This window comes from Vanellus vanellus (genome assembly GCF_965231255.1).
Source record: "Vanellus vanellus genome assembly, chromosome: 23".
NCBI lineage: Eukaryota > Metazoa > Chordata > Aves > Charadriiformes > Charadriidae > Vanellus > Vanellus vanellus.
Genome location: NC_138928.1, coordinates 1,064,145 through 1,086,902, shown reverse-complemented (window position 1 = coordinate 1,086,902; position 22,758 = coordinate 1,064,145). Strand labels below are relative to the sequence as shown.

At 49.7% G+C, this 22,758-nt stretch overlaps 2 protein-coding genes across 3 annotated transcripts in view; both read left to right on the top strand.

Annotated features, from left to right (window-relative positions):
- The window catches only part of LOC309680830 (protein phosphatase 1 regulatory subunit 12B-like), a gene marked incomplete at its 3' end in the record, with an annotated part of 60,058 nt that extends 57,901 nt beyond the window's left edge, over positions 1–2,157 (top strand). Inside the window, exons 19-20 of the mRNA XM_082494581.1 lie at positions 945–1,107; positions 2,054–2,157. Coding sequence (XP_082350707.1) covers positions 945–1,107; positions 2,054–2,157 — 267 coding nt within the window. The remainder of the gene's footprint in view (positions 1–944; positions 1,108–2,053) is intronic.
- A 17,429-nt stretch (positions 2,158–19,586) lies between these two features.
- Positions 19,587–22,758, top strand: part of LOC309680761 (protein phosphatase 1 regulatory subunit 12B-like) — a 34,720-nt gene continuing 31,548 nt past the window's right edge. For both annotated transcript variants that reach the window (XM_082494475.1, XM_082494474.1), the window contains exon 1: positions 19,587–19,789. In XM_082494475.1, coding sequence (XP_082350601.1) covers positions 19,688–19,789 — 102 coding nt within the window. In that variant the 5' untranslated portion in view covers positions 19,587–19,687. The remainder of the gene's footprint in view (positions 19,790–22,758) is intronic.

The following is a 22,758-nucleotide window of genomic DNA, read 5'->3' as shown; positions in this document are numbered from 1 at the left end:
AGTGTGATTTTTTTTTTTTATTGTTTTTTTTTTAGTTAAATGCTTTACCGCTTCCCCAGTTGTCTACTGGATCACTGTAGCGATATTAGTAGCTTCAGAGCCGAAAGCGAAGCACTTCATAGAATCATAGAAAGGTTTGGGTTGGAAGGACCTTGAAGATGATCGAGTTCCAACCCCCCTGCCATAGGCAGGGACACCTCCCACCAGCTCAGGTTGCTCCAAGCCCCGTCCAACCCAACCTTGAACACCTCCAGGGATGGGGCAGCCACTGCTTCTCCGGGCACCCTGCGCCAGGGGCTCACCGGCCTCAGAATGAAAAATTTCTTCCTACTATCTAATCTAAATCTCCCCTCTTCCAGTTTGAAGCCATTCCCCCTCATCCTATCACTACGTGCCCTTGTAAAGAGTCCCTCCTCAGCTTTCTTAGAGGCGCACTTCAGATACTGGAAAGCTGCTCTAAGGTCTCCCCGGAGTTTAGCATTGCTCCGTGAAACCCTGGCGCTGTTGGGTAGCGGCAGTGGGATACAGAGAGGCTGCGTAAGTGCAGGCTATCTGGGATGACTAGTCTTTCCTTCTGGAGTCTAACTGAAGTGGACGATACTCTTTGAAAGTTAGTATTATGTCAACAATTCAGATAAGGCAGTCTTCCCAAGCGTCGTGTTTGTTCCCTAAGTATATTAAGGTGTGTTACTCCTCCTACTTGACTTCAGGAGCATTCCAATTGCAGTGGCCATCTCCAAAGAGTAATTCTGTCCCCAGTACCAAGATCTTCTAAATGGCCGGTAGGTTACCAAACCTTATCTGACAATCAGCCAAGCGCATCCAGGCAATTCTTTTGAAAGACTTGGCTTTGACATCAAATCGTAAGCAATACTTTATCTTCCTGTAATAAAACTTTGTTGTCTCCAAGGCTGCCTAATTATATTGTTCGCTTTTCATTCTAGGATGATGATGAAGTTGATGGAAACGAGGAGGTGAAGGAAACTCGGGTAAGTGAAAACATCAGTCTAAATAGGTGGTGTTTCACTCCTGGGTGTTGGTGGCAAGAAGTCTTCTATGGCTTTGCTTTTGTTGATACGAGAGGTTCAGGCTCTGTTCAGGAACTGAGTATGAACTGGGAGGTCATTTTGAGTAGCAGCTCACTCACTGATTTCTCGTCTGAAAGACGGAGAATATCTACAGAGTGGCCTGAGTTCAAAAGCTGTCTCTTCGAGAGCTGCATAGGCAGTTCTCAAACCTGGAGGGACTGGAGCAGAAGCGGGGGTGAGTGTCTTACTGAGAGCGCTGTCAGGAGCTGCGCTGGCTGGGGAGCGTGGCTGTCGGCTGTCCCGAGGAAGGAGCATGACCTTGTATCTCAGAACCACCCTGAGGCGGTTATTTTGGACAGCGTGTTTTGTATGTCTAAAATCTGCGCTCTAGTCTCCTCGTGGATTTGTTTTCTTGCGGGAAATTGTCTTGGCAGGCGAAGCATCAGAGATTGTTCATTGTTGCCCTGTTCTTGCAATAGTCTCATTATCCTTCGAGGCCCTTTCTTTGCTTTTATAATAATTATTGAGTCCTTCCAAATTGCCTTGGTTTCTTTTGCTTTTGTTTGTCTTTATCTAAAACACATTTGAGCCTGACAACATGACTTACTCTGACGATGTTAAAGCTAAATACGTTTCCAAACCATTAAAGCATGATGTGCAAGACCTGGGCGAAACAGCAAATTTAAGGTTGCGTAGGGGTCAGCCTGTTTGTGTGACCTTTAGTCTTTGCCAGCAAATGTTGAGCTTACGATAGGTTTTCCCCATACTTTGCAATTCAGTAGAGTGATTGAAGCATCATTTGATTGAAAAGTTAACTGTGTTTTTCCTGAAGATTTTCAGTAACGCTCTTCAGAGTGTATTTTTGTTCTGCATTTCTGCAATGCTCAGTCAAAATGGGGCAAAGTCATGGTGAGCCTTGGTGGGGACCACAGACTCGCGTGGTGCTGGGATGGCTTTTAGCATGTGCTTATCTTTCAGTGCCAGCCTTTGCTTTCCCAGTGCTTGCTTTGCACCCTGAAAAGCAGGATATTCCTTCCTGAAGAAGCACCACCTGCTTCGAGTAGCCCGGCTCTTCCCACGGGAGCTTCAGTTCATAGCAGTACACAGCTTCGTTAAATCTTCCACATAACCCTGCGTGAAAGGTTCAGCCATTTATTGTCTTCAAAATTGTTTTGACTGTAAGACTGAAGGAAGGATATTTTGTAATGTGTAAAAAGTAATAATAATAGAATCATAAAATCGTAGAATGGTTAAGGTTGAAAGACCCTCCAGTCCCATCCCCCTGCCCTGGGCAGGGACACCTCCCCCCAGCCCAGGGTGCTCCCAGCCCCGTCCAACCTGGCCTTGAACACCTCCAGGGATGGGGCAGCCACAGCTTCTCGGGGCACCCTGCGCCAGGGGCTCACCGCCCTCACGGGGAAGAACTTCTTCCTCATATCTCATCTAAATCTCCCCTCTTCCAGTTTGAAGCCATTCCCCCTCGTCCTATCACTCCATGCCCTTGTAAAAAGTCCCTCCCCAGCTCTCCTGGAGCCCCTTTAGGGACTGGAAGGCCACAATGACGTCTCCCTGGAGCCTCCTCTTCTTCAGGCTGCCCCCCCCCCCCAACTCTACCAGCCTGTCCTCCCAGCAGAGGGGCTCCAGCCCTCCCAGCATCTCCGGGGCCTCCTCTGGCCCCGCTCCAACAGGTCCATGTCTTTCCTATGTTGAGGGCTCCAGAGGTGGAGGCAGTACTCCAGGTGGGGTCTCCCCACAGCGCAGCAGAGGGGCACATTTCCCCCCCCCCCTCGCCCTGTGCTGGCCGCGCTGCTGGGGATGCAGCCCGGGGTACCGGTGGCTTTCTGGACTGCCAATGCACGTTGCTGGTTCCTGGTGAGCTTCTCACCCACCAACACCCCCAGATCCTTCTCCTCAGGGCTGCTCTCCAGCCATTCTCCAACCTGGATTTGTGCTTGGGATTGCCCCAACCCACGTGCAGGACCTTGTGCTTGGCCTGGTTGAACTTCATGAGGTTTGCACAGGCCCACCTCTCCAGCCTGTCCAGGTCCCTCTGGATGCCATCCCATCCCTCCAGTGTGTCAACCACTCCACACAGCTTGGTGTCATCAGCAAACTTGCTGAGGGTGCACTTGATCCCCCTGTCCATGTCGCCATGAAGATGAAGTGCCAGTCCCAGTACTGACCCCTGAGGAACACCACATGTCACTGGTTTCCACTTGGACATCGAACTGTTGACTGCAACTCTTTGACTGCAACCATCCAACCAATCCTTCTCCACTGAGTGGTCCATCCGTCAAATCCATGTCTCTCCAGTTTAGAGACCAGGACGTCTTGTGAACAGTGCCAAATGCTTTGCAAAAGTCCAGGTAGATGACATCAGTTGCTCTCCCCTTATCCACCAGAGCTGTAACCCCCATCATAGAAGGCCACCAAATTTGTTAGGCTTGACTTACCCTTATGAAGCCATGTTGGCTGTCACCAGTCACCTCCTCATTTTCCATGTGCCTTAGCACAGTTTCCAGGAGGATCTGCCCCATCATCTTGCTGGGCACAGAGGTGAGACTGACCGGCCTTTAGTTCCCCAGTTCTTCCATTTTCCTTTTTGAAAATGGGGGTTATGGATCCCCTTTGCCAGTCAGTGGGAACTTCACCGACCTGCCATGACTTTAAAAAAAAAAAAAATATAAAAAATAAAATAATAGTAATAGGGACACCTTGTTTCCAGCAGTTGTGTTGTGGACTTGCTGGGAATGTCTTGTTCTGGGAAGCTGTCCCAGATTAGCTAAATTAAGACAGAAGAGTATCTGAGGCTTCAGGTTTGGAGGCTTCCTAGAGTCTAGTCCTAAAATTGCTAAAAACTATTGAGCACAGCCCTCACCGCTCTTGTGAATGGGTAAACTGCACTGCGTAAGAACCGACCACATGTTCCTGACCTAAAATTCAGGATCACCCACTCTCTTACAATTAATGATTCTGTTTTTCCACAAATTAATAACAAAGAATCCTTTTGTCTTATACTTCCCACGATTTTCCTGCGGGTTCCCATCTAATAGCAGAGCAACTTCCCTTCAGTTCCCTTGGTCCCTTTGCGCACGTGCTTTGTGGCAGCAGTCCCCTCTTTTCTTACCCACCTCCCGTACGTCAGACCCTGGCCGAGACTCTCCTTCCACTCCGGGGCTGGTTTTCCCATTCTCCCAATCCTCTTTTTTTTTTATCCAGTTTCCATCTCGTTTTCTTTCTGGCATGCCTCCAGCGTCATGTCACTTGGTCAATCTTCCCTGGTTTATTTTCCATCCAAATCAGAGAGCTTTCTGTCCCGCTAACTGGCCATCAGCTTGGCAAGAATCACGGAGCAGCTCCTTGCTTGCAGCTCTAGTGCCAAGCAGGAAGTACAATTAATAATCATTAATTCATCAATAATAATAATAATAATAATTCTAGATTGGCAGATGCCACCATCGATGCTGAGAACTTGGAACACACTAAAGTGTCCCGTTTTGGTTGCAGACCCCCAAAGACTCTCTTGATTTTATGTGAGCAGTTATTTTTTTCCCTTCCAGTGTCCCTATCTTGGCTGATATTAGGAAAATTTTCATTTTCAAGCCCTACTCCAATTCCCCCCTCCAAACTCTGCAGCGCTGGAGTTTAAGCAAAGGAAAGGTAAATGCAATTTTTGAAGGAGAAAAAAGAAAAAAAAAAAAAAAAAAGGAGCAAATACATGTTGTTCTAATTCTCAGAAGTGGATGAATTCTTTTGGCTGAAGCTCGTGAGCACCAGCGTGGGAAACCAGCCCAGGCGCTTTGGCTGAGTTTTAGGCAGCGGCGCGCAGTCTCGTAGTAGGATGTGTCAGGCAACCTTCATGTGTTCTGCTACCAACCCCCCCCTTTCTCCTTGTGATGCCGACTGCTCGGACGTGCTGTGGAAAGTTGGAAGAGCAGACAAAGTTTTATTGTGGAATAAACGTTCGAGGGCAGAAGGACTTCAGCCGGAAAAAGCCTCTGGGGAGGCAGCTTTAGGAGAGGTTTTTTTGCCTGGTTCCACTGGGAAGGATTTGTTCGGTCTGGGGTGGCCTGAGCTCAAACCAGAGGTGGGGGAAAAAACTTTGGCCGCGGTCTCGTCTCCATTTCTCAGGAAGTAAAATTTGCAAGACTCCATAAGACCCTGTTAGTCCGGGCTGAGCAGTGGGGGTTGGTTGGCGTTGGGAACCCTCTCCTGCTCCCTGCAAGCCCGGGAATGTGGGACGTCGGCGGGAATTGAGTCGTGGTGGGGCCAGCGAGTGTGGATACAGCGCGGTCGGTGCAGATGCGGATCGATGGGTCTCTTTGGGATGCAGCATTTGAAGGATGATGATGAAGACTGAAGAGAATTGTCCGATGTTACACTTTGGGAAGGGTTTCCCTTATCCCTGGCTCTTCTGGCCTCGACTTACACCTGACTTCTGCCATTGCTATTATACAGCGGGAGAAATTGGGAATAAATTTGGAAGAAAAGTGTATTTTAAATGAAATACGACACATAACAGAAGTAGAAAAATGTTTGTAATCATTTAAAGAATTTTATCTCCTTGTGTTTCTCTTTAGTGGCGTTACAAATGTGCCTCACCCGTGTCTTAGTTCATCGAGGGAAAGCTTTAAATACAGCAGAATGCTCTGAGTGTCAGGTTGGTAAAGTAACAATTTCTGGGCAGTAAAAGCGTCAAAAAAAAAAAAAAAAAATCAGTCCTCATGAACCTCCTCTAGGACAGTCTGTGTAGCCCAGTATAAAAACCAGACACATTAATGGAATTAACTCCTATGCAGGAATAACTCTGAAACGTGTGATCATGGATTACACACACAGTAAGCATATTAAATAGGCTCCATTCTTGTCTCCCTGTACTTCCATAAAAACATGAGTATTTTAAATTCTGCTAAACACTGTTCAAGCCCACTCTATTTTGTAAATATTATGTGTTCTGCCTGATCATACTATTAACATGAAATCGCCAGGTGCGGCTGGATACAATAAAAATGAAATCTCTGTCTTAGAAGGACTGACTTTCTAAGCTTGATTCCAGGGATTCTAAGGGAAGACCAATGAACTGGAAAATTCCTTATGCAAACTAAATGTCTTAATGTTATCGCTGTTTCAGCGTTGTAATTTGGGAATCCTGATTTTGGTACGTTCTATTGCTCACCTATATTTTTGCTTTTAGTGGCCTTTTATCTTCCACAGAGACTTCCAATTTAGCTTTTGTAATCATGCTGTTTACCTTTGTTTTTAAAAAGATGGATTTGATAAACAACTAAAAGATCCCAAACCGCTTTAGTTAGAATCATAGGATCATAGAACGGTTTAGGTTGGAAAGGACCTTGAAGATGATCGAGTTCCAACCCCGCTGCCATAGGCAGGGACACCTCCCCCCAGCCCAGGTTGCCCAAGGCCACGTCCAGCCTGGCCTTGAACACCTCCGGGGATGGGGCCTCAACAGCCTCTCTGGGCCACCTGTGCCAGTGCCCCACCACCCTCACAGGGAAAAACTTCTTCCTAATGTTCAATCTGAACCTGCCCTCTTCCAGTTTGAAGCCATTCCCCCTCGTCCTATCGCTACATGCCCCAGTAAAAAGTCCTTCCCCAGCCCTCCTGTAGGCCCCCTGTAGGTACTGGAAGGTCGCAATAAGATCTCCCCGGAGCCTTGCCTGCCGTAGCCAGGCGGTACGTATTGGGAGCCATAGGAGTCCCAGCGACTGCCCCCATCCCGCTGGTGTATTGCCCTCCTTCCCGCTGCGGCGCGCTGGAGCGCGGTGCTGCGCAGGCTGCCGACGCGCCTGGGGACTGTCTTTTTAAGCCAAGGAAGGCTCCGAGTCCTCCACTTTCTGGACTCAGATTGCCTAATATGGTAAGGTATGTCTGCACGGGCTGCGCTGTTGTGCTGAGATACAAGGGTGAGTTGACTAGTGAAAAGGAACAAAATAGGTGAACTTCTTGCTGGCTGATAAGAAAGTAAAACCTTTTATTCTAAATAGCGCTGTGTGGTACTCTTCAGCTTATGCCTTATTGCTTCTAGCCCAGGGTCCCTTTTCGGGGACAAGAACGCAAGTATTTTTCCCTGGTTTTACCCTTGATTATTTACTTCTAGCAAGAGATGCGGCATGACGTGGGAGGGAAGCCATCTGGCCCACGGCCAGGGTAACGGAGGTGGTACTGCGCGGCACTTGCGTGATGATAGTTAAATTATAGAGCATTTAATTATATGTAAAGTAAGGCTGTGAGAGATTGGCTCTGTTTAGCCCTGTTTATAAACAAAAGGCTATAATGGCTCGTGGGTGCTGCGAGGAGAGGAGATCTTTAATGCGCGTACAACAAGCAATATGGAGTCGAGTCTAAAACAGCAGAAAATTGCTGCAGGAGCATGAGCTAACGTTTTGCTGTAGAGCTTTAAAAATGGTGAAGAACGGTTTTATTGCGTTTGTAGTGCCCTGGGTTCTTTGGGAGGTGGTGGGGGAAGACACTACAGAAACGTAAATGCATTCTGCAAATAGTTCTGCAAAAAATTTTCACATCTGCACCGATGATTTGCCTCGCGACTCCTCCAGCCTAATGTTCTCGTCTTGGTTCTTCTTAACCTTAATGGTTGGAGAAGGGCATCAGACTTGCTGTCTACCATCCCCGTTGGTTGATACAGCATTTAAATCATCGGTGTGGCTGCCCAGTTCCTATTTACAGCTCTGGGAAAACACATTGTTTATGCTTAAAGCCCAGCAATCCCAGTCGGCTGCGTGCCCTACAGGGTTACAGCTAAATGCGTTCCGGTTAATTCCTCTAATTCATCAAGCTACTGAATTAGGAAGGTGTAATGTGAAGCAGTGTCCATGATGGAGATAGAGATGAGTAACACAAAACCAGCTAAAATCCGATCTGCGAGTCCCAGGAAGACGAAGCAAAATAGCGAGTCCTCCAGGAATGGTTTACAAGGTCACAGACTCGTAACTATTTAAGGTAACTTTATGCTTTAACTTCTTGTTTAGTCAATTACTCACGGAATTTCGGCGTAGTCCGAGGTGACTAATCTTTCTCAGTTGTCAACAAGTGATCTCTCCTGCGGCGCTGGCGCTGGGTTTAGCGATGCGTCGGATGCCCACCGGCTGCCTTGGCTTTTGCTGGCGTTGCAGGGAGGCCGGGGCAGTCGCTTCACATGATCCCATTTTACCCCGGTGTCCCGTCCCTTTGCCGACGCGGCAGCTATCGCACGGGTCTCCCGGGATCCTTCTGCTTTCTTCCCAGAAGGAGCTGGGAGCGGTGTGATGGATAAGGTGGTGGCGGGATGAGTGCTGCCTGTAGGCGTCTCCCACCTCCAGTGCAGTGCGGATACGGCACAGCCGCTCCTGGAGATGGGACCGGTCACGTTCAGCGTGGCCGTTAGCCTCTACCCGTTGGCCTGAGGAACAGCGTTGCTCCCTGGACCACATCCCAAAGACAGAATAAATCTAATTGTTGGTTTATGTCTACTTGTGTTTATAATTTTTGACTTTTAAAAGGTTAACAGCATCTGTTTGCGCATACATGTAATGGAGCATTGTGTCAATTTTTGTTTGAAGCTGTCAAGCTCTATCTCATCATGACACGCTCAAAATTATGGAAAGGAAAAATATCTCCAACTGCTAAACTACTTATAGCAGGTTCTCTGCCCCTCTGGGAGCCGATGCTCATACTTCGTTGTCAGTCATCCAGCAGGCTGCGGGGAGGATGTCTCTCCTGATGCACTTGAAGACATCCTCCCAAAAAAATCTGATCTGCTGGATTAGAATTCCTGCATCCAGCAGTAGATGTCTGGGCAGCTCTTAACGGCCGTGTCGTGTTGACATGGCTGTCTGCCTTTGGGAGCTGGTGAATTCTGCGTGGGCAATAGGATCCGGAGGACAATGGGATTTGGAGGACAAGTCTTATGAGGATCGACTGAAGGAACTGGGGTTGTTTAGCCTGGAGAAGAGGAGGCTGAGGGGAGACCTTATCGCTCTCCATAGCTACCTGAAAGGAGGGTGTAGAGATGTGGGGGCTGACCTCTTCTCCCTGGTCACAAGTGATAGGACGAGAAGAAATGGGTTGAAGTTATGCCAGGTGAGGTTTAGATTAGATATTAGGAAAAATTTTGTCACCGAAAGGGTTATCAAACATTGGAATAGGCTGCCCAGGGAGGGGGTGGATTTGCCATCCCTGGAGGTGTTTCAAAAAAGGGTAGATGTGGTACCTGGGGACGTGGTTTAGAAGTGGTTTTGTCAGGGTAGGTTAATGGTTGGACTGGATGATCTTAAAGGTCCCTTCCAACCTCAACGATTCTATGGTTCTATGATTCTGTAGTTTCAGTGGGCACAACCCCAGTGTGCCCCTTTCTAGCCCCACGCACTCGTCGGACGGTGAATGTCTCTTCGTGGCGCAGCGCTTGCGAAGGCGATGGTCCGCGTTGCCTGGACGTACCGTGCAGAGTGGGGCAGTCCCGTGTTTAGGTAGTGAGTGATTTATCTCCCAGATACGCCCAGAAGGAGCGAAAAGCAGAAGCTGTATTGCCAGATGGCTAACGGGGAATTGAAGAATAATCTAAATTTGTTTGGAAAACTGAAGTCAAATTCCCTGGCAATAAAATATCCATTGGAAACTACCGCTGTAGGAAAAACCGTGTGTTCCAGTGATTCAAGTGTGGTGATGGTTTTTGTCCCCCTTGTCTGTAAAAGGTCACTTTTTGTTCTGAGTTTACATCCTCCCACATGCTTCTCTTCAGAAAAAGCCTCATATTTGGAAAGTCATCGTTAGTTTTTTGCTTTTGGACATGGAGTTTCCCTGCTAGAAGTAACATTATTTGGCAGAAGCTGCTTCATTATTTGGTAGGTGAAGATGGAGAATCCTTAAGCTGCAAAACTCCTTCCTGGCAGGAATTTCCCACCAGCTTGGGTTTAATTCACGCCTCGGCACGTTTTGGTTACTCATTATAGCAGGTAGTCAGTGTGTAGCTAATGCTGGGCACTGTTGTGGTGGTTGTTTGGGGTTTTTTTTTTATATATATATATATATATATATAGGCTTTTTTTTCATTGCTTCTAGATTTCATCCTTGGGAGTGAACGTAACCTTCTGCACCACAATCTGCTGCTGTTGAAGGAAGGCCAGAAACAGGCTTTAAACATAGTTAGATAGCAATGTGTTGAAGTTACGCAGCTGTTTGGCCAGTGGCACTAGAATATTGGCTTGTGTCAGCCGGTTGCTTCCACAGCCGAGCTAACAGAAAGGGTTTTATAGCTGTGGAGCGGGTGGGAGGGACGCAGAATGTGATGAATTTAGATAAAGAGCAAAATGGATCATGACTCTGTTGTGAGCGCCCCGAGATTTCTATTTCTCTATGTCATATTTTGGAAAGTCCCTTAGCTTGAAATAGCTCTGTTTACATCTGGTTCTTATATGCGTGTTTGCTTTCTCGGTTTCCCTGACACGGCCTGTTAATATCTTTGCAAATTTCTGCTGCGTTCCTCCTTCCTGACCCCGCGGGGTTGTGTTCTTCATCCTTTGGAGGAAAGCTGGGTTGAGGGAGAGGGAACCTGCCAGTGAACACTTGCAGAGCGCAACTGCTGAACAACCTCAGCTGGAAAATATTATGGTCTAACCCTACTTGATCCTTAATGGTAGGAACTGGATGAAATCACTTGATTTTTGGTGTGAGCACTGCTCTAAACTCAACTGAGTGGACAGTGGAAAGCGTCTTTCCGGATTTTATAGAGTCATAGAATGGTTTGGGTTGGAAGGGACCTTGAAGATCATCTGGTTCCACCCCCTGCCCTGGGCAGGGACACCCCCCCCCAGCCCAGGTTGCTCCAAGCCCCGTCCAACCCGGCCTTGACCACCTCCAGGGATGGGGCAGCCACAGCTTCTCAGGAAACCCTGCGCCAGGGGCTCACCACCTGCACAGGAGAGAACTTCTTCCTGATATCTGATGTAAATCTCCCTCTTTCAGTGTAAAACCATTCCCCTTCATCCCATGGCTCCCCTCCCTGATCCAGAGTCCCTCCCCAGCTCTCCTGGAGCCCCTTTAGGCACTGGAAGGGGCTCTGAGGTCTCTCCAGAGCCTTCTCTTCTCCAGGCTGACCCCCCCACACACACACCTCTCCCAGCCTGTCCTCCCAGCAGAGGGGCTCCAGCCCTCCCAGCATCTCCGGGGCCTCCTCTGGCCCCGCTCCAACAGGTCCATGTCCTTCCTATGTTGGAGGCTCCAGAGCTGGACGCAATGCTGTTCCGGTTTTTATTTTTGAACGAAACAAGGTGTTGAGTTTGGGAAACAGGCCTGACTGTGAAAAGGCAGAGCCAGGTTTTGGGTGGGCATGAAGCAAATTGTCGACGTGAGCATTCCCTCTGGTGCACAGATATCGGGAGGACTATGGCAGGAAAATGCGCGGTGCCGGTGTCGCCCCAGGCCTCTGGGTTTGGAGCCGTGGTTGCGTTTATAGCCTCGAATGGAATCAAATCTGTGGTCTCGGAGACGTTTATTTTTGGCAAAGCAGTCACGGCCACATCTGTCTCCCTCTAACAGGAATCTGTTGCTGCAGCATTGTTTTATTGCTGCTGATTATTGCTACCGTTGATGTCCGTTTCTGTAACCTCTCGCCATTGTCCCGTCTGGAGATGATGCACTCAGGATAATGAGATCCTTCTCCCTCGTCTGCAGTCATCTCTTTAAATTCAGTTCGGAGCCTCTGCAGTTAGGGAGGTCCCCAGCAGTGTCCCTGAACACCCCTGCTTCTCGTCCTGCTATAAACGCTGCATTTGAGTGTTCGAGGCACCTTATCTGTTTCCTCCAAAAACTCAACTCTGCTCCACAGAACTGCTGGAAGACTTTTCTCCCGCATGCATAGTTTGACACTTACAGGTACTAACATGATGTTTCTGTGCTGAGAATGATGCTTTTTAAACCCTCTTCGCTACTGCTTTTTTTTTTTTTTTTTTTTTTTTTTTTATATTTGTAAGAAAGCAAAAAGAAAAGAACCCTGACGTTTTAGGTGTAAAATGTGCTATTCTCAGCCCGCGCTAAAGTGATCCGCTGCTACCGCTTCGTGCTAACCCAGGTGTGCCTAATGGGGGTAGCTTCCAGCCTTTTCCTGATAAATTTAATGATGGGAATTAAAAGCGGTGGAAGTGTGACGCTATCGGTGCAGTTACAGACTGTCAGCTGCTGTGTGTGTGTTCGGGAGGAGAGGAAGATCCGTTCCTTCTGCTTCCTATCTGCGAGGCGGAACGCCGGCTCTGCTCATGGGAATCCTCCTCAGTGCACTGCAGAGGAAAGCCTGTTCACTTCTACCGTTTGGATTCCATTTATGGCAAACTGCTGCAGTGCCTTCACATCACGTTTACAGCACAGCTTATTGCCTGACCAATAATTTCTTTGCTACAGCCCTTCAGCCTTCTGTTGCCGAACATAACCGTTATTGCCTTTTTCAGTTCTAAATAAACCCTGCGAAGCTATAATTGAACCTGTTAAAGCTTGCATATAATTTCAAAGTGATTTATTTACAGTGTTTTAAAGGGGTTTTTATGCAGCGTGTATTTTTCAATCAACTTTTCATTATCCAGAATAATAGCAGGTTGGGCGTTACGGTGAATACAGCTGCTACAGCTTTGACCCTGAGTTGTCCCACACAACGGCAGCCGCTCTTCAGCCCTCTGGATTCTGACGGTGTAGCTGCAAAATGGATTGCAGTTCGTAGATAATAGAGTTAGCTGTATGAAAAAAAAAAAAAAAAAAAAAGAAGTTTTATTATTACAACTTTTAAAGACCGGCTTTTCATCGCATCCCCTGGGTTAAGTAACAGCGCTGCAAATTCCAGACCAACTCATTGTGCACTGAAATGCTGTTTCTCTACAGAACCAGCAGAATTTCTGTGCACAGAAGGTGATAGGTACAGTGGATAAAGGTGTGAGAGCAGGAGGGTTAACGAGATTCAGCCTTTTCTTCGCAGGTGAATTCCTTTCCAAATTGTTTGGTGATACTCTAGAGACTTTCTACTGCGAGATCCCACGTAGAGAAAGAAACAACTGGTGTGCAGGTACTGGAGGTGCAGTAACCCCCAGTAGTGCAACCTTTCAGCTGACTGTGGAGCACAGCGTGTTCGAACAAAACGGCATTTCTGGTTTGTCAGACCCAATCTCAGATTGATCAAGGGCTTTTCCTTTGCAAATCACAATGCTCGTCTCTCATTTGGATGTATCAGAATACAAGCGCGAGGCAAGTGCGAAACTCTTGCAGGTACAAAGCCGTGGTGCCGTTCAGTGTGTGCATAGACTGCGCATCATTTGGGGCTTAAATAATCACAAATGTAGGACATCCTGAGCCGCAGGATTTATTAAACTTTGCCCCCAGTATAAATGTTATTACAAAGGGGAGGTACGGTACTCTTACACTATGGATTTCAGTTTTGTATGCCGATCCAGTAACATAAAAGCAATGGGAAATCTAATCTTGACTCTGTTCTCTATAGCCTGCGTCAATAGTTCAATAGTTAATGGGGTTTTCCTGTTTAAATTAAGTTTCTCTGGATTTTTTACAGAACTACTTTAGACCCAGAACAATTATTTTATGGGCATATAGTGGCTTCGTAGTCTGGCTCTTGGAAACAACTGCCAGGAGAGTTTATTTTGCTCTGTTTCTCCCGAGGAGTGTCATGTGAATAAATGCGGCTTTAGAATTGATTTAAGTCTTGCGTAAAATATGAATTACATATTTCAGTGTTTCCCTGGACTGGAACATGACTCAACACGCAAACAGCACGCTCTCCTCCTGCAGGTGGGAAATCCAGAACTGAGGGCTGGGAAGTGTTCTTAATGGACTAGGAGACAGCTGAGCTCTGTGGACGGGGGTCCCGGCAGTGTCTGGGGTCGCATTAAGCAATTTGGGGGGTTTCTCTGCTTCTCAAAGAGAAGTGAGTGAAATGGCCTTAGCAATAGGTTCAAAGGAAAACATAGAATCATGGAATGGTTTAGGTTGGAAGGGATCTTGAAGATCATCTAGTTCCACCCCCTGACCGTGGGCAGGGACACCTCCCACCAGCCCAGGTTGCTCCAAGCCTCTCCCTCTTGCTGATCATCCAGTTGGGATGTAATTCACATCTTGTGTCCCTGCAGCACCGCCCCGTTGTTGTCGCATGCCTTGGCCCAGGGTGGGAGAGGGTTGCAGTAAGGGCTGTGGCCCCGGTGAGACCCTATCCTCAAGGGCCGAGTGTGGTCGTCCCACTGTACCTCAGTCCTGCAGGGCCAGCTGGCAAGGGAGGCTCAGCCACGTTCCTGAACCCTCTGACCCTCCACATCGGTGTGGCTGTGGCCAAAGCGCCTGTTGGGACCGGTCCCCGCGAGCGCCCAGGTTTTGCATGGGGGAGCATTGGTCGGCCAAGGACGAGACAATGCCAGAGACCTTCCAATGTCTTGGTGGTCTGCAGGGTTGTGTGCTGGTGGGCAGGGATGGTCCCTCACTGTGTTTAATTCCACAGATGTAGCCAAGGAGGCTCTGCGGGAAGGTATGTGGTGGGGAGAGCATCCCGGTGCTGTGTGGCCCCAGTTCATGTCTTCAGCTCACTGAGCCTTGTGTGGCTGGAGACGCCAACGTCATCTTCAGTGCGTGGCTGTGCGGGGAGGACAGGAAGGTTTGGCTGCAGATGAAAGAAGTCGGCTGAATGGGAAGTAACGCAGTGAGGTACGAGGGAGTGTGGTAAACCGGAGGTGAGGAATGACAGCTGTGACTTTGAGGAGATAGTTTGGGGATAATTTATTCCAAAAATACCAACTACTCTCCTTCATCCTTCAGGTTTTATTAGAATTCTAGTCTCCCAAGAGGGCTTCTCCTTTCCTTCTCTACGCTCCCGGAGAACATGCCGTGGGGCTCACATCACCCATGAGCATCACTCTGCACCTCTGGCTTTGACTCCCAGCTCTGTTTCCCATTTCCATCTGCAGCGGGTTGGAAAGTTACAGCGCTGCTTGAATTTATTTTATCAGTGTCACGTTCTGTAGGTGAAGATATTTCAGCACAGATAGAGCGTTTGTATATTTTCCCCTCAAATATTTAGCTCAAGACTTCTTCCTCTTTCTGGTACATCATGTTGTTGGATATGGGTCTGCCCCCCTCATTAATTAAAAAAAACTGGGTAAAAACACAGGTGTCATTACCAAAGGAAGGGTGAAAGACGACAGTCATCTGAAAGGAAAAGGAAAGGTGTCTGAAAAGAGTGATCACAGTCAAGACCATGGCTCTAAGTACAGGAAATACACTATTTTATATAAATATAAAGAAATACACTATACTATAGTACAGTTGTGCTGTTGTGCTCAAAGATCAGAAGAAACTCTTAAGGTGATTTTGCCCAGAAATACGCTGCAGCGTGAAGTTAACAGTCGGGGCATCGCACGGGGTTGTGTCCAGCGGCTGTGGAAACGCTCGTGGAGGATGATTTTTCTTTGCGTGTCTTTCTGATCACTGTATGAACACTCCTCGGCAAAGCGGGCAGCGCCACAGCTCCTGCCCAGCAGAGAAGGCCCTGGGGGTGTTGGTCAACAGCCGCCTGAACATGAGCCAGCAGTGTGCCCAGGTGGCCAAGAGGGCCAGTGGCATCTTGGCCTGTATCAGGAATAGCGTGGCCAGCAGGCCTGGAGAAATGATTGTCCCCCCGTACTCGGCACTGCTGAGGCCCCACCTCGAGCGCTGTGGTCAGTCTTTGGGCGCCGCAGTATAAGGAGGACATTGAGGAGTTGGAGAGGGTCCAGAGAAGGGCAATGGAGCTGGTGAGGGGTCTGGAGAATAAGTCTTGTGAGGAGCGGCTGAGGGACCTGGGGGTGTTGAGCCTGGAGAAAAGGAGGCTGAGGGGAGACCTTCTCGCTCTCTACAGCGCCCTGACAAGAGGGGGTAGCGGGGGCGGTGTGGGGGGTGTCAGTCTCTTCTCACAAGTCACAACCCGTAGGATAAGAGGAAAGAGCCTCAAGTTGCGCTGGGGGAGGTTTAGGTGAGACATTAGGAAAAACTTCTACACTGAAAGGGTTATCAAAGGCTGGCACAGGCTGCCCGGGGAAGGGGTGGAATTGCCATCCTTGGATGTGTTTAAAAGCCGTCTAGATATGGTGCTCAGGGACATGGGTTAGAAGTGGGCCCGGTGGAGTTAGATAACAGTTGGACTTGATGATCTTAAAGGTCTTTTCCAGCAGTAACGATTCTATGATTCTACAGCCCCGACCGGCCCGCGTTCTTACTGAGGAATGTCCTTCACGGGCAGAAACGGTCAGGTCTGAACCACGGCCCCGAATACTACAAACGTGAGGGTGTGAGGACAAAAGCGCTGCAAGGAGTTGGGTTTCATACTTAGGCAGGGGAACACCTGGAAGTAAACCATACGAAACTGCAGGAAGAAACCCATAAATTAGGCACCTTTGTTGAAATGATGATGAATGGGGCCTACAGGAGAGCCGGGGAAGGACTTTTTACTGGGGCATGTAACGATAGGACGAGGGGGAATGGCTTTAAACTGGAAGAGGGGAGATTTAGATTAAACATGAGGAAGAAATTTTTCCCTGTGAGGGTGGTGAGGCACTGGGACAGGTTGCCCAGAGAGGCCCCATCCCTGGAGGTGTTCAAGGCCAGGCTGGACGTGGCCTTGGGCAACCTGGGCTGGTGGGAGGTGTCCCTGCCTATGGCAGGGGGGTTGGAACTTGGATGATCTTCAAGGTCCTTTCCAATACAAACCATCATATGATTATACGATTATATATGAATCCCGGTGTGTTTTGCCATATTATGTCTCATTCGGCTGTCTTTCTCCTGGCTAATAAGGACACTAATTCTCATGCCACCCCTTCTCTTTAAAAGGAGTTATTGCCCACCAAGATGCAGTTTGTCAATCTGTGAGGCATCTGCACTGGATGACTAATTAACTTTTAATTAGTAGGGAATAGAAAGCTCAGGTTTTGTTTTGGTTTGAGGCTCGGGCTGCGAGTTCTGTGCTGAAATGTTGATTTTGGAGCTTTCCCGCCCCTCCTCAGCAGAAACGTGACCGTGCAGAGATGCGGGAACAGTTCATTTAGAACTGGATGGGAGGGGAAGCCAAACCCTGCGATTTAGAGCTGTTTAACCCCACCTTAGTGTCTAAGCCGGGCCTCGTCCGCCTCGTAATTGCGATTGAGACACCGCTGGTGGCCACACGGGTTAGCCCGGTTTCACTTACTGTTTTGAAACCCCAGAAACGGAGACCCGTGCGAAAGGATAACCCGTGTGCGCGAGGTCTATAAATATGCATTTAAAACGTCCGAATCACCTCGTCGCTGCGCGGCGGAGTCGGGCTCCAGTCCGCGGGGAGAGGTGGAGGGTGATGAGTGCAACAGATGGAGGCCTGGAAGATCAAGGTCCTGCCACGGCCTCCTTGCGCCGCGGGGTGCCTGTCACTGCCGCCTTGTGCGTCTCTACTTCATTTCCATACCTTTAAAAGGGAACGCAGAAATATTGCCGGGCAGAATTAGACCTCTCTCCGAACTTTGTTACCCCCCCCCCCCCCGCACACCTCCTGCAGTCAGGGAATAACGAATCCCCTCCTTCCTCGTGATGAGAAGAAACCTGATCTCAAAGTGACTTTCATAGAGAAGGACAATCCGGCAGCCCCCTTTCCCTCTCTTCCTCCTCTTCCCGTGGTCACACCGCAATGCCGCGTTGCCCCTGGAGAGCGAAGATGCCGGACGGCAGGAGAAATCGGTGCAGCTGCCGTTCCGAGCACCCTTCCCCAGCTACGCGCGTCAGCAAAATTACACGGTTGCCAACCAGGCTGCTAAAAAGGGGCAACATTTCAGATCAAGAGAGAACTATCCGAGTGTAGTAATGCTCTTTAAATGTTTTTATGTAGATATTTTGTCAGGAAGCGGTCCGTGATGAGGCAGCCTGTGGAGCTGGAGCGGAAGGTGCGCTGCCGCTGGGTTAACACCAGGCTCCCGCGGTCAGCGGTGGGTTTGGGTGGGTGCGAATGACTCTGGCAGAGGACGCGTCCTTTGGGGTGGTGCTGGTTTGTCTCCACTGCCTTACTGGAACTGGTCCAGTGCAAGTACCTGGGCTGGTGCCTTTCCAGCAAAGAAAAATGTAGATTTGCAACCTTATGGTTGCAACAAACACACTCGTTTGGTGTATGACAGCTGTGAAAGCAGTGCACCCACTGCGTGTCTGAGGGCAGTTTTCCAATGAACGCCCCATGTGCTCATGGAGATGGGACACGAGGGACATCCACTCGCCTTTGCCGTCCTCGAGACGCTGCAGAGAGCGACTTTCCCGTGAGCTGGCTCGTGCAGCGGCCGCACGGCCCGGCCGAGAGCTGGCTGGAAGTTTGCTGGGAGAGGTCCGGGCTCTCCCCACCCTTTTTCCTTTCCTCCCAGCTCCGCTCCCCTCCTCCTCAATCCCCAGCGCTCCTTCGAATGAGCGCGCGTTACACCAGCGCCGCGTCGCCATCTCGCAGCTCCAAACAGGCTTATGAGCAAAGAACAAAAATCCTGTTGTGCTGCAGGAGCGTGGCCTCCCTTTAATGGTCTGAACTGCTCCGTGTCCTTTAAAACATCTCCCTTTGTCGCAGCCGCAAAGCGCGTGCTGGAATTTAAGCTTTGCAAAGTGCCGTCGATTTGCCTCCGACCTCCCGCTCGCAGCCTACCAGGCCTTGGGACCTTGGAAGTTATTTTCTTTTCTTCCCCCCCCCTTTTTTTTTATTTCTTCTTTTTTGTCTTTTTTTTTTTCTTTTTTTTTTTTTCTTTTTTCTTTTTTCCTTTTTTCTTTTTTCCTTACAAGTGGCAGCCCAAATCCCAAGCTGAAAGTGAATCGCTGCTGCTGGCCGCCCTCCAGCATTCCTGGCGGAGCGAGTCAGGATCTGGAATGTCAGAAGGCAGCGGCGGGGAGAAGGCTGCGCCTGGGTAACGGCGCCCGGGAGGAGGAGGAGGAGGAGGAGGAGGAGGAGAAGGAGGAGGACGGAACAAAACACAACTTCATCTGGACTGCCCCTTTCCAAACCAGCGTTTGTTCCTGATTTATGCTTTCGCGTTTCGCTTAAAGCATGCAGCTCTGCGCAGTGACGGCAGAGAGCTCGCAGCAGCGCTCCGGAGTAAAACAGGTTTTAGTTTTCTTTTCTTTTCTTTTTTCTCTTTTTTCTCCTTTTTTTGGGGTTTTGGTTTGTTGTTTTTTTTTTTTTTTTTTTTGGCAAAAGCTTCGTCTCTAGATAAACCCAGCCGGTTTTCCAGCTCGCTCTCTTGAGCTGGGGGGTTTTGCCTCCTGCAGTTTCGGGGGCAGATCGCGCTGGTCCCGCGGCACACGCTCTGGCCGAGGGGAGATGTCCTTTTGTGGAGAAGTCGGGCCGGGGCCCGGCCGGTGAGGCTGGCGCGGAGCAACGCCCGGCGCTGGAGCACAGCGAGTCCTTCACACTTTCTCTTCTTCTTCTCGGCCGAGACGCATTGTGGAGCCTCAGCTCTCCCTGCAGCAGATTAATGCCTAAAATTATACACCCTAAACAGCAGGGTTTAATTACCAGAGGTGCGAATAGTTTAATTAGTTTGTTCTGACCTTGGAAGAAGGACCTGCCCGGCGCCGTAGAGCGACAGGAGAGCAAGACTCGCGTTGCTTCTCGGAGCCGCCCAGCCCGCGAGGCCATGTCGTCCCTGTACACCCGGAGTAAAGAGTACACCCGCAGCAGGAAGGCTCAGTCAGATTCTCCCCCGTCCTCTCCTTCCCCGATCGCAAAGACACTCAGAGTAAGCAGCCTTTTCCTTTCTGTATTGCACGGAGAGCCGCCGGGCACGTGCTCCGCGCAGAGACCGGTGGCGGTGGTTTGTTGTCTTACCCCTGGAGAGCCGTGGCTGTGATTTGCTTTGGAAAGGAGGAGGGTTTGAATGAAACTTGGGAAGGCGCATCTGCAGCAACAGGTTTTAAGCAAGCCGCGCCAGCCCCGCGCTGGGACGTTTGCATTAATGGCTGTAGGGAGGTGCTGTGATGGTAGTCCCCCCCCCAGTCCTGCTTTTTGCTGAAACATCACTCTCCCAGTGGGCTGTTGCTGGAAGAAAACCTCACCGATGAAAATGAAGCAAAACCTGACCAGCTTGTTAAACTGCGCTCTTTCCACGAGGGCTGTGATATTGCTGGTGGAACGAGGTTTGCTGTCCAGCTTTCACCCTTGGGGCTGCGCTGACCTGGGGTACAGTATAATCTTGTCAAGAACAGCCACAAAAATGCAGAAAACCACCTGTAGCAGGAGGCAGGTCGGGGTAGTTAGCTGGTCCTCCCCAAACGGGAGCTGGCGTCCCCGTCTTCCGAGGGGTTTGAAAGTTGGGAACATTTCATAGCGGTATTGCTGTTAGCTCCGGAGTCACGGGGATGGCTGTCACGAAACTCTCCGGGTCCGTGTCGTGATACAGGCAGTCTCTTCGCCGTCAAGAAATATTATCATGCCGGAGTCAAAGCCTGGAGGAATTGGTTTTAAAAAGGCAGGCTAATTTTAGATGTAAGCATTAAATTAATCTGAGCACTGGTGTTTGCTCAAATCAGATATGCATTGTCTGCTCCTTTTGAACTGACAGATCTTGGTCTGGAAAAACCATTGCCCAAAATATGCAAAAAAGGGTTTTAACCCGCTGCTGGGGTGTTAATGGAAGCAGTCCCTGACCTCGGGAACTCCAGCCTCGATGGCTTTCATGGCTGCTGGTGGCCCCTGGGCTGTTAACCCGGGAGCGCGGCTCTGTGCTTTCTTCCCATCTGCGATGGGGTGTCGCTGGGGAGGGTTTAGGTGATCTAAAACTGTCCCCTGTGTGCTCGGATGGACTTTCTTCATCAGTTTGTGCAGCTGTGCCTACCATTCCGCAGCCAATGGCCACAGTACCGATAACCAGCTTAACAGCAGGTGGGGAACCTCTCAAATGTTTCTTAGTCGTAGAGTAAAGCTGAAAATGTTTTCATTTCTTTTGAAACCCAAGTTTTCTAAAATCAGTCATGTTCGGCGTACACGGACCGACTCATTTTCCCCCCGCCCTTATGCATCTAGGCATGTAAACAAGTGACAAACGTCTCGCCAGAGCGGTGACTGCCGTGCTCGCTCGCACGGTGCGTGCCCGGCTGCTTCGGCGCAAACTCGTAGGAGATGCTGGTTTTCTCTGTCGATGGCAGTGAGGGCTCTTGGGTGTCCCCGTGGCTGTTGGGAGCTCTCAGGTGGGTACAGAAAGGGACTGGTCGGAATGGGAGGGCCCGGGGAAAACCTTCCCTCAGCTTCTCGTGGCGGTGGGATTTTGGTGAAGGCAAAGGCGTGAGCACGGAAATCTTGGTGGTTCTTGCAGCGGTGATGGTGATGCCGGCTGTGGCTCCAGAGCATCGGAGCGGGAGAAGCCGGGCCGGGAGTGCAGCAGCATGGACTCTCCGGTCTGTGCAGGGAACAGTCCCGGTGCTGGCTGGGTTATGGAAATAGCCCATGCCTTAAAAGGCTAATTAAGGAAGGATTTACTGCAGGCTAAAGCAAAGTATCTGAGTTAACTCTTTCTCCAAGACAAAGTGATTGTGCCATGAGCATGAGAGAGAATGCTGTGTGGTTTCCTATGGATTTATCCCGTGTGTATCCCCCCCACTCCCCGTGCCCACAGTAAGAGCAGCCCTTGCCGCGGGGTGCCACCAGCCTTAATAAAACAGGTCGGAATGCGATAGCTCGGAGTCTTTTATCTTTCCAGCCACTCGAGATTGATCCCAGCAGACCTGCGGACTCTAAACGTTCCCAGCTGAGCCGGGGGGGGGCGAAAAGACCCGAGCAGGCAGGGAGCCTCACGCATGGAAGAGACCTGGAAAAAACCTCTTAGAGAACCAGACAAAGCAAAGAAGGTTTTACTTATTAAGGTATCGGTGCCAAACAGCTGCATTCAGATGTCTTTTTGCAAAGCAGTTTCCTATGGCATTCCCCACTTGCCCTGCTGCTTCTGACGTTCCTCCTCAGGTGTTATGATAATGTTGCCTGTGGTTTTTTTCCACCTTTAATTGGTGGGATCTCCTCAGATGTACAGCTGAGAGGGGTGAGCACTTTGCAGTGAGCTGGTGCAAGTCAGAAGAAAGGCATTATCCTTGAATGGGGTGTGGGAGCAAAAGGCAGGCAGAGGAGAGTCTGGTGAGAGTGGAGTGTTGGTGTGTGATCACCTCCATAGTGGTCAGCACTGTCCTACCGCCCCAGAACCTCCACAAGCTAAAATACTGAATTTCTTGTGTCACAACAGAAAAGCCCAGAGTTATAGTCACCAAAACAGAAATATCCAAGTAAATCCTGTTAAATTATTGAATGGTTTGGGTTGGAAGGGACCTTGAAGACCATCCAGTGCCACCCCCCTGCCCTGGGCAGGGACACCCCCCCCCCAGCCCAGGTTGCTCCCAGCCCCGTCCAACCTGGCCTTGACCACCTCCAGGGATGGGGCAGCCGCAGCGTCTCGGGGCACCCTGCGCCGGGGGCTCACCGCCCTCACGGGAAAGAATTTCTTCCTAATGTCTAATCTAAATCTCCCCTCTTTCAGTCTAAAACTGTCCCCCCTCATCCTACCACTCCCCTCCCTGATCCAGAGTCCCCCCCAGCTCTCCTGGAGCCGCTTTAGGGACTGGAAGGGGCTCTGAGGTCTCCCTGGAGCCTTCTCTTCTCCAGGCTGACCCCCCCACCTCTCCCAGCCTCTCCTCCCAGCAGAGGGGCTCCAGCCCTCCCAGCATC